The sequence below is a fragment of the Rana temporaria genome, chromosome 2, assembly GCF_905171775.1.
Source record: "Rana temporaria chromosome 2, aRanTem1.1, whole genome shotgun sequence".
In the NCBI taxonomy this organism is placed as follows: Eukaryota; Metazoa; Chordata; class Amphibia; order Anura; family Ranidae; genus Rana; species Rana temporaria.
In genome coordinates, this window is record NC_053490.1 from 383,102,683 (window position 1) to 383,119,318 (window position 16,636).

Genomic DNA, 16,636 nt, shown 5'->3' on the forward strand with positions numbered 1-16,636 from the left:
CACTGCATGCACAGTGGTCACTGTCCCCAGTGCTGACTGGACAGCCTGTAAAGGTACAAATAGCTCTAAGGCCTCGTACACACGATAGGATAGCCAGAGGACAACGGTCTGAAGGACTGTTGTCTTAGGTTAACCTATGAAGCTGACTGATGGTCCGGCGTGCGTACACACCATCAGTTAAAAAACCGACCATTTTAGAATGCGGTGACGTAAAACACAACAACGTGCTGAAAAAAACGAAGTTCAATGCTTCCAAGCATGCGTCGACTTGATTCTGAGCATGTGCGGGTTTTTAACTGATGCTTTTGCATACTAACGATCGGTTTTGACCTATCGGTTACCAGTCCATAGGTTAAATTTTAAAGCAAGTTCTCATTTTTTTAACCTAAAGTTGAATAACCTATGGGGCCTACACACGATCGGTTTGGACTGATGAAAACGGTCCTTCAGACCGTTGTCCTCTGGCTATCCTATCGTGTGTGTAAGAGGCCTAAGACACAGTGCTCTTAGGGTAGTCGCATCCCCAGCGGGGGAGCGGGACTTACGGTTTGCTGGCAAGATAGTCTTCCATATGATGGAGGATCACTTCTATGTCCATTCACTGATGTCTCTCATGGTGTCACTGCTCCACCTCCCCGTGACTCCTCAGCTGATCGAAGGTACTCAGAGCACCGTCCGGCTGCTCACTTCCGGCTTCCGGCTCTAAAGGTTACACTTCCTGTGAACGTATATGGAGGTGGGCGGCTAGATGGTGGGACGCCCAAGCATGGCTGGGATAGCGGGCGTGCGTGGGTGCTAAACTAATGCGTTTCTCCCACTTATGTTATGTGGGTTTCATCAGGGCTCTAGCCCCAGATCTTTTGTAGACCTAGCAACGCCCCTGGTGAGACCCATCCCACCATTTAACATTTGCATATCTAAATTTTGCTATGGTTTATAAAGGAAAATGTCCTTCAAAGTTTACGATTTCAATAAAAAGAACACAAAATTAGTTACTATTAATCATATCACATCATTACACAAGCCACTGTTTTTATCAGCCAAATATGATATTTTATTTATGCAATGAGCACTCCAAAGCAATATTGTATATATATTACAAATTTAGTACATTATATAATAATCAGTTATGCACAGATGTGCCACTTATCTTTCAAAGTGTCAAGCATCATTAAGAGATAAATATGTCTAAATGTCTGATCAGGGGAAAGATAAAACCCAATTTTTTTGGTCCAAAATGGTAAAATTACATCAGATGCTGCCTGTTCCATATAGTCTCTTTTAGTCTTGTCATACATATATTGAGATACATAAATTAAATGGTGTCCCTATGAAGAAATTCTCATTTATAAGATAGCCTATGACCTCGCCCAACCATCATCCGCTTAATAGAGCAAAATGCTGTCACTTTTTTAGAAAGGCTTAACATAGAAGTATGCAAGAAGGGTGCTGACCAGCAAAGCCCAGGAGACACCTAGAAGGATGAAGGAGAGGAGATCTAAGTTTTAGTTTTTTTTATGTTAATATACATACTTTTCATGTTTAAAAAAATCCATATAACATGACATTAATTATAACCCACTAGGTCTGACGTTAACGATCACAGATATAGATAATGTACCTAAGTAAATAATAAAACTTCAGCCCATCCCAGCACCCCCTATAGCATTTACTTGCCTGGCACTATTGGGAGTCCCTGTATTCACTGCTGCCGTTGCTACTAAACATGGCAGCCTCTGTAAACCTCCAGCCACTGTGGCTTCTATGCTTGCATGGCATCCCCAGGAGTGTTTCCAACCTACCAGAGTGAAATTTACTGGCACGACACCCGAAATTTTATGGCGCAACCACATTTTTACTGGCATTTCACAAAAGTTACTAAATTAAGTTTTTAGGTGCACATTTCAGTATTTAGGCTACAAACAAGTACTCTATGCAAATAGCAATGTGATTTAAGGTAGATATTAAGGTAAAAAAAACATATTGTTATCTTCGCTACAATAAGGGCAAATTATTTAGTCACATCACCCCCTGCCTCCACAATCTCTCTCTGCCTCCAATCTCTCTCTGCCTCCAATCTCTCTCTGCCTCCAATCTCCCTCTGCCTCCAATCACCCCCTGCCTCCATCGTCCCCTGCCTCCATCCCCCTCTGCGGTGCCACCAACAACCCCTGTCTCCATCCCCCTCTGCGTACCACCAACACCCCCTACCACTAACACAATCTCTCTCTGTCTCTAATCTCTCTCTGCCTCCAATCTCTCTCTGCCTCCAATCTCCCCCTGCCTCCAATTTCCCCCTGCCTCCATTACCCCCTGCCTCCATCCCCCTCTGCGGTGCCACCACAGCCAACATCACCCCCTGCCTCCAATCTCCATGCGCAGTTCCAAGCCGAACCGATCTCAGCTTTTTTTACTGGCACATTCCCGCAACCACGGACATTTTACGAACGGGGGAAAAAAGTGCAGTTTTTACGAACTGTCCAAAAAATACGGACGGTTGGCAACACTGATCCCCAGCATTCCTCCATATGTGCCCGTGTGCAGCTTATCCCTGCTGGCCACTGTGTCTTCTATACTAGCACAGCATCCCTCAAGACATGCCCAGGCCGCATGCTGAACTCACTTGGGACACATACGGGCCACAGGTTGGACACCCCTGCAACTATGTCCTCATCACACTAAGCATTGCGTTAAGGAGTGTTAAGGCACACAGCTTCAAGGCAGCCAAATTCATACTGAATAGTCTGGCATTGCACCATAACACATGAAAAATATATATGTGACTTCCATTTTAAGGAAATGAATGTAGTGTGGGTGTGTTGCCTGCCACTGTAACATGGAGTGCTATTAAACAGGTCATGAATTACCATGTTTTGTGGTGACGTGCAGTAAAACGCACATTTTACCACAAAGTATAAAAGTGTATATACCCCTATAGTACTAGGATTTTAACAAAAAGTGTTAAAAACCAGTGCTTTGCTGTGCAAGTCACAGAATGGTAAAAGTTGAGTGATTGTAACTTTTACAGATATCAGTATACTGTTGACTATCATGTCATAAAAAAACTGATGCCTAATAAAATGGATGTAATATGACATTATCAACTTAAAAAGGGGCTCAAAGGATACCAGCTATAGAACACTCATCCTATTTCTACCACTGCTGTTGTTTCACCTCTTCTTCTCTTCCTTTTCCTTTCCAATCTCATTTAGTGATTGTCTATTATGCACCAATATGAGGTTCAAACTCAATGACCTAGTAGTTAAATTTCCAGATCTATGTATATTGCAGTGGTTTATTTCTGGGTTGTCTTATTACGGCATTGACAGAAATCTGTCTTGTGCCTCATTGTTTCTATACAGAATGAATAGAGTGATAAGGGGCTCCAGAATCCTGTCCTATGTATCGATCTTTATTCTGCAACATTGCGTGTTGTTTTATGAGCGCAAATATTTTCACAAGTCTTTAACGTGCCTTATCCAGACATCTGTTCTATTTGAATGATTGCAATTATATGTGCTTTCTTAAAACAATGAAAATATTTACTGAAGTAAAAAAAAGTGTTGACACATTGGGATCGATTTACTAAAACTGAAGAGTGTAAAATCTAGTACATCTGTGCATGGTAGCCAATCAGCTTCTAAATTCAGCTTGTTCAATTAAACTTTGACAACAAAAAAAAAAAAACCTGGAAGCTGATTGGTTTCTATGCAGAGCTGCACCAGATTTTGCACTCTCCAGTCTTAGTAAATCAATCTGTCAATATTTCAATGTTCAGTATAAGCTGCGTAATTCAGAAATTATTAGTTGCACATTGTATTACATGAAGAGGATATACAATTGCAGAATTGGCATGGGAAAAAATCACCTTGAGATGAAGTACACAATTTAGCATAGATCATTCCTTTTACTAATGGATTGAAGAGTTCACCCTCCACTATGCCACTCACCACGGTCAACCTTATGCCACGTACACACGATCGGTTCATCCGATGAAAACGGAGTGATGGATTTTTTCATCAGATATCCGATGAAGCTGACTTTCATCAGTCTTGCCTACACACCATCATTTAAAAATCCGATCGTGCCCAACGCATTGACGTAAAACACAACGATGTACAGAGAAAAATGAAGTTCAATGCTTCCGAGCATGCGTCGACTTGATTCTGAGCATGCGTGGATTTTTGACCGATGGATTTCCCCACAGACGATCGTTTTTTCTATCAGAAAATTTTAAAACAGGTTCTATTTTTTTCGATGGGAAAAAAACGATGGGGCCCACACACGATCGGTCCGTTTTCATCAGACGAACCGATCGCGTGTACAGGGCATAAGAGTCCCCCAACAAAACATATTTTAGTTTATGAAATAAAAGTGACTTTTACAAAAAGTTCTTGTTATGTACAGTGATATATGTTGCTCTTCCCCAGACATAGTTAGTGCCACTTGAGTGGCTGTTAGGCCAGGAAAATATGTCATACTTTCCATCACAAGCATGAAAACAACTGAAGAAATCTATTTATTCATAAAATAGTATTCTTACCTTTAACATGTCCAGAGTTAGTGTACTCAATGTTATTCAGATCTGTTGATGAAATCATATTATAAATATGATGTAATTTCTTAAAACAAATATATAGCAACTAAAACACTGATGAAGAAAAAAAATATGGAAATAGTCACATCTATCTTGCAATACTGATATTAAAGGGTCTTAGGCCACCACCCAATTTTGACCATTCCTTTTTATTCTTTACTTTTATTCTAATTCTTCTTCTGTTTATATGTAGAAAAATAGTGCAGCACAAATAATACAATAAATACAATAATAAATCAATAAATAAATTTGGTAAAGTCCATAAAGTGCAAAGTGATAAAAGTGCTCCAAAATCAATGGTGATCAAAGGTGCAAATAATCTTCAACAGATCCGTGATCCACAGGAAAGGGTTAACCTCCACCAAGAGAAAAGGGTGGCCTCTCACCTCAATAATTCGACCTGTGGCTAGGTCAAAAGGCAAGAAGCAAAATCTCCAAAGATTGGTAATCAGCTTTACATGGGTTCAATTTCCAAAGAATCCACCAGATGGCACCAGCGGGCAATAAGCAAGGCAACACTCTCCTGGGGTGCCCAAACTTTCGATCCCCACTGTAGTCTTCTCAGTTTTCTTCTTCAATCCTCCCAAGTGTATGCCTGGGAAAGAGATGGCACCAGGATGTAGTATGGGAAGAAGGCAAACTGGCATAGAAAGTTTGATGCTTTGGACAATGTGCAGCTGGGAAAACTTGGTCCTGCCATTCATGTGGATTTTACTTGACATATCACACCTACCCAAACATCAGGGCCGCTGTTAGAAATCATGGGGTCCATAAAGCTCTAAAACACATCTGTTTTGCAAAGACAAAAAAAAAAAAAAAAAGACATAAAAAAAAAAAAAAAAAAAAAAAAACAGATGTGTTTTAGAGCTTTATGGACCCCATGATTTCTAACAGCGGCCCTGATGTTTGGGTAGGTGTGATATGTCAAGTAAAATCCACATGAATGGCAGGACCAAGTTTTCCCAGCTGCACATTGTCCAAAGCATCAAACTTTCTATGCCAGTTTGCCTTCTTCCCATACTACATCCTGGTGCCATCTCTTTCCCAGGCATACACTTGGGAGGATTGAAGAAGAAAACTGAGAAGACTACAGTGGGGATCGAAAGTTTGGGCACCCCAGGAGAGTGTTGCCTTGCTTATTGCCCGCTGGTGCCATCTGGTGGATTCTTTGGAAATTGAACCCATGTAAAGCTGATTACCAATCTTTGGAGATTTTGCTTCTTGCCTTTTGACCTAGCCACAGGTCGAATTATTGAGGTGAGAGGCCACCCTTTTCTCTTGGTGGAGGTTAACCCTTTCCTGTGGATCACGGATCTGTTGAAGATTATTTGCACCTTTGATCACCATTGATTTTGGAGCACTTTTATCACTTTGCACTTTATGGACTTTACCAAATTTATTTATTGATTTATTATTGTATTTATTGTATTATTTGTGCTGCACTATTTTTCTACATATTCACTTTGAGATATTTTTGAGTTATATCTACAGTGCTGGCTTGCATTTTAGTTTAATTTTTATTGATTTTCCAGCGCTGAATCACTTTCTATTTTCTTCTTCTGTTTAGTCTTTCCATTTTCTGTCTGAATTTACTTTTTAGGTCTTTTTACCTTCTTCTTATCATCTATTATAAATCCACTGTTTCTTATATTCACTATTATAGCTTTTAATAGCTGGTGTGTGATTCTTTATTTGTCCTCATTTTCCATGTATTGCAGAAATGTTTTAACAAGGATTGGAGGAATGTTGCCAACCTAACAATGTAAAGGAGTACTCAAATTTCTTACAACTGAAAATAAAGATTATACTAGCAGGTATAAAGGGTGTTTTTCTAAGAAAATAACCCCTATAAAAAGTGTCACTAAACCCACATCATAGAAAACTATCAATAAATGGTGTATTACATGCTGTTTATACTCTCTCACTATGAGATTTGTTTTCTGTATTCTGCAAAAAACCTGGTTGATCCTGCTCTTCTTTATTTCCCCCTTCTGTTCATATCCCCAGCTCAGCTAGTGAATTTTCAGCTGTAGTGGTAACTCTGCACATGCCCAGTTTTCAGCGAGTTTTGATGCTGAGCATTTCCTCCCTATCACATCTGAGCAGCCCATGTGACTATAGAATCACACATGTGGGCGTATATACAGTGGTAAATGACAGCCCAATCCCTCCCTCCTCCTCTATGTCCACTAACCATCTAAACACAATGGGGGCAGGATAGTACATGTAGATTGATAGAAGCTTCACCTTCCTCTTATTCTATGACACAGTCTGGAGGGACGTGACACATCCCGAGACTGGCATAAATCCACCCACACCATGTTATTGTCAAAAAATAATAAATATTTGATTTCAAATACATATATATATAGATATATATCTGTCTATATATATATCTATATATATATTTGTATACCAATTTAAAGAAAAATTATTTGATATTTAGATAAAAGAAGCTCCTCCTGCTTATGTTTCCCTGCAGACAGGCTGAGAAAAATCTGGGTCATGTGATAGCTGTATATCGATTAGGAAAATGGTACTTTTTTCATTAAAATATTTACACTGCCATCATCCAAATACAGAAATAGAAGGAACAATGTAAATTATACAGTGTGTGCTTAGTATCACTTTAACCCACAGATACATTCTCAAGACATACAGTAAATTCATGATATGTACACAAATATTACTGAAAATAAAGCCATTTCTACACATGCTGATGCATAGTTCTCCATGGTGTTGGGTTGTCGGCGAGAGCTATACAAAAATATTACTATTAATTATAAGTACTATTACATTAAACATTATGGTAGCACAATTCCGGCCATTTGAGTAGCACATATGCATTTGCATTGTTTTTTTACTGCAGAAAGTGCTAGCTGGTACTTGTGGGCTTACATATTTCACATTGGAAGTAGGTATATGAAAACAAAAATGATCATTGTATTATAGCCTTACCTTCTAAGTTCAGCTTTATTGATATAACTGGGCTAATTGTATCTGCAGCACGGGCTGATACGGAGTTGCACTGTAGGAAAACAATTTAAGATATCAATAGATTCGAGTGCCATATACCAATATAAAAGACTAGCCAAGTTGTACATTCTAGTGATTGAGCAAGACTTTTTTTTATATAAAATGGAAAAACAGCACATAAGGAAAGCAAAAACTAATTGTTATCACCATTCAGTATAGAGAGGTACACTTAAAATGATTACCAACGTCACTGATTTTAAATGAGTAAGTACCGGTATTTAGAAAAGTATAAAGATATGAGTCTAGCAAGGAAAAAAATTCCTATCAAATCTGATTTGATACAAACCAAGACTGATACAAAAAGCATTTTTTGTTAATATGTATAATGCCTATGATTTTCTTCACGTGGAAAAGGCAATTTCTAGGAAGGTCTAAATATTTGTAGGGGAGTAAATGTATTATTCGTAACCCCATATAGGCCAAGCTCATTTGCCAAGTACCTACAATTCATCTATGCTCTGTTGCTTCTAAAATCATTTAAAATGTAACTGGACTTCAAATGATTGTGTGGCCATGCCATATTTCTGTAGAGTCTGTCTACCATTAGAAATGTAAAAAAAAGAGTCAATTTTAAAAGCTAGCAGTGATTATAAAAAGTGCAATGGAACATACACACACATACAGTATCTCTTAAAAGTGTGAGGTACCATGTTGACCTTCCAGTGACCAGCATGAGAGAGTGAGAGCAATAAAGAATCATATGACACTGGGGAGGGAAAATGGATAATTGGGCCAATTGGACATTTTCACTTAGGGGTGTACTATCTTTTGTTGCCAGCGGTTTAGACATTAATTGCTGTGTGTTGAGTTATTTTGTAGCAAAGTGTAATTTATTCAGTGTTGTCACATGAAGAGATATAATAAAATATTTACAAACAATGTGTACTCACTTTTGTAAGATTATATATATATATATATATATAAACTTTTTTATAGGATGTTAAGCAAATCAACTGTAAATAGATTATTACCTTTGTGCAATCTTCACTTTTGTTGCATATTGTCACACTGCAGTATATAAAAATGTCATTGTATCCTTGAAATAGGAAAGAGCTGATCTGGATTCTTGCCTCTGTCGACACTCCATTTTCTAAAACTGTTGTTGCAACACTGCCATCAGCTGCACAACTAGTATAAAAAAGATATACATTATGTTTTCATATGATCAATTTGAACAATACAGAATCAACCGTCTGTTTCTATATCTCCTTCTATTATGATTACAACATTGTATATCTCCTGTGGCTATTACTATTTTCACCATAATGGATAGTTTAATCTTCGGTATCCAGCAATAATTAACTTGAACTTTTCTGGTGAACTATTTGGATTGGATTATTTGGCTCTTATTAGGTCTAGATTGGAACAACATATTTCATTAATGCCTCAATATTTATTTACCGATTTTTATATATATATATATATATATATATATATATATATATATATATATATATATATATATATATATATATATATATATATATTATAGCTCAGAGTTTATTGTCAGTTTAAATTTCTAATATTTTGGCAAATGTGACAAATCGGCAATTCGCCATAAAGATCTCTTGGGGACTCTTCTGGAGATAACTCTGTGTGTAAGTTCCCAGCTCTAACCATCTTCCTTGGCCATTACATGAGGATCCCACTATCACTGATAAATTCTTCTTTATGGATAGAGTGAGACTTCCTCTTTTGAATCCTTTGTTTGGCAAAGCTACTCACTCTGAAACTGCCTCAACCTAAGAAGATTATAGTCAGCGTGAGAGATGGGCGTAAGGACTGTTGGGTTGATTTACTAAAAACAGGCACGGCAGTACATAAACCAAATAAAAATCACCACTGTTTATATGCTCCTGTCATATTTACTGTCTGGTTTAAACATTGCTGCTGGGTGCTGGGTCACTGATAAGAGAATGTCAAGCCCGTCCATATAGCAACACATGTTTCCCAGGACTGCACATCAATATAGTGAATCATGAAACAACTGATCGCACACTGGCTTCAGCTGGCTTTCCACCCTTCAAGAAAGCTCTTTAACATGTGTAGCACCTGGTTACTTCAAAGTACCAGTGCTAGTTTAAATTTAGAGGGGGATCAGAGAGTTAATTGGCTCTGATCCAGTTAATCTGTGCAAATTGGGTCTTTGTCTCAGCTTGGCTGTGCTGTGGGCTCATTCTATTGCTTCTGTGGTGCTATTCTCACTCCAGGACGATAGGTGGCAGCAGTGGAGTCGAGGTTTGGGTGCTTTTCGCCAGCAGCCAATCAGGAGAGTGTTTCCTCCCTGTGCATGCTGGGGGAGGGTATTTATGGGACAGACGCCATTGGTCTGGGTTCTTCTTCGAGTGCGGCACCCACCTTCAGGGTGACTGCATCACGGCGCCCCGGCAAAATGGCCTTTCCGGGCAGGGGTGCACGTGCCACGCGGTATTCCTGGTTCTGGGACCATGTTGGTCCGGAACATTTGAGCTGTGGCTGGGCCCCAGTGATCAACTGGGTCCCTATTCTTAAGAAGATCCCAAGCATTGTTCCCTTGTGAGGAAGCTGTTCGGTGGGGAGTCCATCTGAGGAGAGCCAAGAGAGGCTGGCGATCCAATAGGGTCTCGACAATCCACCGGGGATCAAGGAAACCAGTTACTGAAAGGCTGGATGTTGGTTACCTATCAGTCGGGAACCTGTAAACTATCTAAAGGAGATTCAGGCTAAAGTCTATTAAGGGGGATCACCTCCGCAATCTCAATTCCAAGGAGGGTCTGTGGCAGAGACTTTTCCTCTAAGTCCTGAGTGATACTCTGGCTGCCAGGTCAGTGAGAGAGGCCTGTCCAGGTACACTAAGTCCACTCAGGCAGGAGTGGCACAAGAAGTGTTACCGTTGGGAGCAGGACTGTTTCCCTATTACTACGCCTGAATCTGCTGTTCTCTTTCTACTTTCAACTCTACCTTTCACCACAAGTTTTATTGTTTTTACCCAGCTGGGTAATAAAGAGCACAGAAAAAGACACCTGTGGTGGACATTCCGTTACTACTACATTCACCATACACCCCTAGATGGCGGAGGAGCCATGAGGTAACATGCCACCCAAAACAAACCAGCAGCTCCTTCGGGGGACGTGCTACACATGTTTCACCCATGTAGAACTTAATCGAAGAGGCCTCTCTGATTATGCCCTACATGGGTGAAACATGTTAGAGGGGCTTTCCTGTTGGATGGAGAGCCAGCTGAACCCAGTTTGCGATCATTTGTTTTGTGATTCAATATATTGGTGTGCGGTCCTGTGAAACATTTATGAATGGAAGTACAGTTATCCTGTCACACAGGCAGTGTTTGATGAGGGAGAATAGGGCAAAATGTAGTGGAGATATAAAAGTACAGGCAGGTATTTTACTACAATAATTAAGAGATAGATGGTTAAACAGCATAAAATTGGCCAGTAGCAAGATATTTAAATATGGAAGACTACTAATTTACTAAAGTGCAAAAGCACAGGCGGGTGTTATACAACAAGCAATAGGATATCCACAGAGGATACAGCAGTGTAGAATTGGTTGGCAGCAGGACAGTATTCATCACAGATAATAGTCTACTCAGATTATATGTCATTTTTATTTTTACTAGGGAGGTGAGGTGAATGTGACTGATATGAGTTGAAGTGGTTTAGGTGCACACTCTTTTTCCTATTAGTTTTCTTACTTTGAAATGATGCAGCAGCAGCAGTTCCTACCATCATGTTTTAAAAAAAATATCTTCAGACAAAATCGCCAGGATTGTGAATTTCAAACCCATTTGGTTAAACCTGATCCCACAGTAGTATTAAATCTCAACCTTAGTCCTGTTTAGAAGCTGCTAAATTAAAGGTCGTACCATAAATCAGACAGGCAGAATAGTTGATTGGATGATTAATTTGTGGTACTTGTGAGCATAAGTGCTGAAACCAATTCACCTTGTAACTGTAATTATTATCCTTATTGTTGGATTGGCACCTGTGACATTAAAAATATATATATACATATACATTGCATCTTCCATGTTATAAATTATACTCACCCTCCATCTACTAGTATTACGTTGAGGTTGGAGTTAGAGTCATTTGTAGGAGTGGCATAACATTTCTCTGCTCTTAAACTAAATGCATCTCCATTTAAATCTGGGGAAAATATGCCTAGGTATAAAATTGTTCCAACAGTCAAGGTATTACTTCCCTGTAATGGCAAAGTGCATGTTTCATCACTGTAAGCTGCCAATGTTACAGTATAACTGCTGATTCCATTTTGAGGTGGAATGGTGATTGTGCTGAGGAAATTAAAAAAAAAAAATAGAATGTTAAAGTTCACAAACCGTCCATAATATTTCTGCAGGGACAGTGTCACATTTTATATCAAGTGGGAAAAAGGAATGAATAGATTCTGTAGAGTGTTACAGTTTTTAAATTGAGGATCATTGCCCTGTTTACCCTGTATTCTGCTTTACATTTTGTATTGCCTGGTTTTTTGCCTCTTCAAACTTTTACCATTTTCATTACATAGTTTTTTAGGTACATAGGTTCTTTAAAACATCACAGCACCCTATCTCAGTACCTGCTTTCAAGAGCCCTTAGCCCTGATACAAGCAGTGGGCTATCTTATACAAATCTCAAAATGCTTTAATGGGCACATGTCAGTCTAGAGGAGTGGACATTTCTAAGCATGTGACATTAAGACATTCAGACTGTCCTATTCAATGTCCATATGTGATGCCGAGTCTCCATGATTGAAAAGAACAAAATTCAGAGAATAAAAGGGGCAGGTCAGGGTTAGAATGTCCCCCTGCCATGAAATTAGGTGGCCTCTCTTTGACTTGCTACAGCTTTTAATGCACACTAATGCCACGTACACACGATCGGTTCATCCGATGAAAACGGACCGATGGATTTTTTCATCAGATATCCGATGAAGCTGACTTTCATCAGTCTTGCCTACACACCATCAGTTGAAAAATTAAGTTCAATGCTTCCGAGCATGCGTCGACTTGATTCTGAGCATGCGTGGATTTTTGACCGATATATTTCCCCAGACGATCGTTTTTTTCTATCGGTTTTTTAACCATCAGAAAATTTTAAAACAGGTTCTACTTTTTTTCACCGATGGGAAAAAAAACGATGGGGCCCACACACGATCGGTTCGTCCGATGAAAACGGTCAATCGTGTGTACAGGGCATAAGAGTTCAAAGTGTGCAGTAAATTCAGAGTAAGCTATTTCAGTAGAGGAAGGGAGCTTGTACAATTGTGCATGAATGAAGGTAAGGCTGGAGAGCAGCTTTAAAGTCATTTTTGTTGAGACTTTCAGGTATTTATAAAGCTTGTTCTTCTATATTTCCATGACTTTACTTCCAATTTAGAATTTTAAATTAGCCACTAGAGTGAACCTTTACTGGCCCAGTGCTATCACCTTACTTCACGCAAAGGAAAACTGTCATTCCAACTTTGACATTGATGACTGACTGATCATCTTACCTTTAGTTACTGGCAAGGTTGGTAGTTATACTTGTTTGATTCTAGTTATACTCTAGTTATAACTAGAATCAAAAAGGACTGGCAACTCGGATGCTCTTGAATAAAAGTACTATATTGGATACACAGGTACAGGCTATACGCTTAGCCTGTACCCATGTACCCATGTGACCAACATAGTACTTTTATTCAAGAGCATCCGAGTTCCCAGCCCTTTTTGATTCAAGTATTGTATTTATGGGGCCTGAACGTCCTGGCTAGAGCACCGGATCACAGTTTGTGGACTTCTATATTGGCAGTGGAGCTGGGGGTAACATTTTGTTTCTCATAGGCCTCGTGCACACGATAGGTTAAACAGAGGACAGCGGTCTGATGGACTGTTTTCATCGGTCAAAACCGATTGTGTGTGAGCCCCATAGGTTATTTAACCATCGATTAAAAAAAAAAGCCAACTTACTTTAAATTTAACCGATGGATTCCTAACCGAGGGGAAAAAAACGATCGTTAGTAGGCACAACCATCGGTTAAAAATCCACGCATGCTCAGAATCAATGCTTGGAAGAATTTAACTTCATTTTTTTCAGCACGTCGTTGTGTTTTACGTCACTGCGTTCTGACACGATTGGTTATTTAAACGATGGTGTGTAGGCGCGACTGACCATCAGTCAGCTTCATCGGTTAACCGATGAAAACGGTCCATCAGACCGTTCTCATCGGATGGACTGATCGTGTGTGCTTTATACTTGTTACAACTAGGTTATGCTTGGGAAAGGTTGGGTGGGAAACCAATCTCTTAGTTCACTTGCAGCTTATGAGTGGCAGAGAAAAACAGATATAAATGCATATCACCATGTCTGAGTTCTGTCTGTGCTTGGAGAGTTCAGCACTGAGTTTGGAAAAGCTTTTTTTGGGACACAACCTTTACAGGTTGGTTCTTCTAGTAGTGTATAGGCAACACCAAGCAAAATCGCCCTAGCACAGTATTTGATAAAAATATAAGTACAATTATTTCTAACCTTGATATGGGGTTCAGAAAGAAATTGAGGCTGGTCTGCATAGTGCGGTTAAAAACACAAGAAAAGTTGTAAGTGATTGGATTCTTAGTGATAAGAGGTCCTGAATTTGCTTCAATGTAAAGATTATTGGTAAAATAAATGTCTGATGAGCCCACCTAAAAAAAATACAAGAAACAGGAAAGTGAAGCAATTAAAGACACATAGAGACTATGATAAAAGTTATTATTTTTTTTATATAAAAAACAAAAACAGATCTGAACCAATGTTCTGGGTTATTAGGAATGCTCCATGTATATATTTAATGGAAGAGCAATTATATGGTTAATTAACCACTTAAGCCCCGGACCATTTTTCTGGCCAAAGACCAGGCCACTTTTTGTGACTCGGCACTGCGTCGCTCTAACTACAATTGCGCGGTCGTGCGACGTGGCTCCCAAACAAAATTGACGTCCTTTTATTCCCACAAATAGAGCTTTCTCTTGGTGGTATTTGATCACCTCTGTGTTTTTTATTTTTTGCGCTATAAACAAAAATAGAGCAACAATTTTGAAAAAAAAAATATTTTTTACTTTTTGCTATAATAAATATCCCCCAAAAAAAACATTTTTTTCCTCAGTTTAGGCCGATACGTATTCTTCTACAAATTTTTGGTAAAAAAAAAATCACAATAAGCGTATATTGATTGGTTTGCGCAAAATGTATAGCGTCTACAAAATAGGGGATAGAATTATGGCATTTTTATTATTTTTTTTTTTACTAGTAATGGCGGTGACCTGCGATTTTTATCGTGACTGCGACTTTATGGCAGACACATTGGACACTTGTCATTTTTACAGCGATCAGTGCTATAAAAATGCACTGTTACTGTGGAAATGGCACTGGCAGTGAAGGGGTTAACCACTAGGTGGCGCTGAAGGGGTTAAGTGTGCCCTAGGGAGTGCTTCTCACTGTAGGGGGGATGGGCTGTGTGTGACACGACAGTGATCACAGCTTCCGATTACAGGAAGCTGTGATCACTGTCCTGTCACTAGGAAGACTGGGGAAATGCTTGTTTACATCAGCATTTCCCCATTCTTCCTCAACCTTGACACGATCAAGGGGATTTGCCCATGGACATCGAGTCCATGGGACCCGTGGTCGGAGTAACGGAGCTTCTTAAAGGGGACGTATATATACACATCCTTTTGCCTGTCCGTGCCATGCTGCAGACGTACATCTGCGTGCGCTGGTCGGCAAGCGGTTAACTAAAGCAATAGACACTGTTCGTTTAGCTTAGTAAAAAAGATAAAATCGCGTTTATTTTAAATACCCAATCATGTGCTAAGCAATACTGGCAAATGATTGGATGACACATCTTCATCCTATTTGGTAAGATAAGTAAAATTGCTTCCTATGTTCTATTCATTAGGTAACCCTATAGTGCTCTTTAAAACTAGACCTTGACTTTTGTAGCTATTCTGTTGTCACACAGTAAAAAATGTACTTTGTCGCACTACTCTCAGCTGCACAAATCCAAATTTGTACGTTACTTGAAACAATACCTTCTAATATACTGGTATGGGGTTGATTTGCTGAAGTACTTTACAATAATATCATTATAATGTTAACCACTTCTCCACCGGCCCTATTCTGGCACTTCTCTCCTTCATGTAAAAATCATAATTTTTTAGCTAGAAAATTAATCAGAACCCCCAAACATTATATATTTTTTTAGCAGACACACTAGGGAATAAAATGGCGTTCATTGCACGGTATTTGCGCAATAATTTTTCAAACCCCTTTTTTGGGGAAAAAAAAGGGTTTCATGAATTAAAAAATAACAAAACAGTAAAGTTAGCCCAATTTTTTTGTATAATGTGAAAGATGATGTTACACCAAGTAAATAGATACCCAACATGTCACGCTTTAAAATTGCGCACACTCGTGGATTGGCGCCAAACTTTGGTACTTAAAAATCTCCATAGGCGACGCTTTAATTTTTTTTACAGGTTACTATTTTCGAGTTACAGAGGAGGTCTAGTGCTAGAATTGTTGTACACGCTCTAATGCACACGGCGATGTGGGGTTTGAATGGTGCTTACATATGTGGGCGGGACTTACATGAGTTTTCGCATCTGAGCGCGAGCTACCGGAGACAGGGGCGTTTTAAATTATTATTATTTTTTTTACTTAATTCTTTTTATTTTTACACTTTTTTTTTCATTTTTTTTTTTTTATCACTTTTATTCCAATCACAAGGAATGTAAACATCCCTTTTAATAGGAATCACTGTGACAGGTCCTCTTTATGGAAATATATGGGGTCAATAAGACCCCACATCTCTCCTCCAGGCTTGAAAGCATGAGATTGTGAAAAAAAAAATTCACCGATCTCATGCCGAAAGCCGCAATTGCGGCTTTGTTTACTTCCCCTCCCGATGCCTATAAGAACAATAAAGCGACGGAACTTCCGCTATGATCATTCTTATCATGCACAGAGCCGCTGGCAGAAGACGGTGATA

The 16,636-nt window shown here is 39.1% G+C and overlaps 1 protein-coding gene across 1 annotated transcript in view; it reads right to left on the minus strand.

Moving 5' to 3' along the window:
- Positions 1-1,025: 1,025 nt before the first annotated feature.
- The window catches only part of LOC120927313 (pancreatic secretory granule membrane major glycoprotein GP2-like), a 40,386-nt gene continuing 24,775 nt past the window's right edge, over positions 1,026-16,636 (minus strand). Inside the window, exons 6-11 of the mRNA XM_040337896.1 lie at positions 14,137-14,291; positions 11,679-11,924; positions 8,605-8,761; positions 7,556-7,625; positions 4,544-4,585; positions 1,026-1,474 (exon numbers count right to left, since the gene is read on the minus strand). Of these exons, the coding sequence (XP_040193830.1) occupies positions 1,413-1,474; positions 4,544-4,585; positions 7,556-7,625; positions 8,605-8,761; positions 11,679-11,924; positions 14,137-14,291 (732 nt within the window). The 3' untranslated portion in view covers positions 1,026-1,412. The remainder of the gene's footprint in view (positions 1,475-4,543; positions 4,586-7,555; positions 7,626-8,604; positions 8,762-11,678; positions 11,925-14,136; positions 14,292-16,636) is intronic.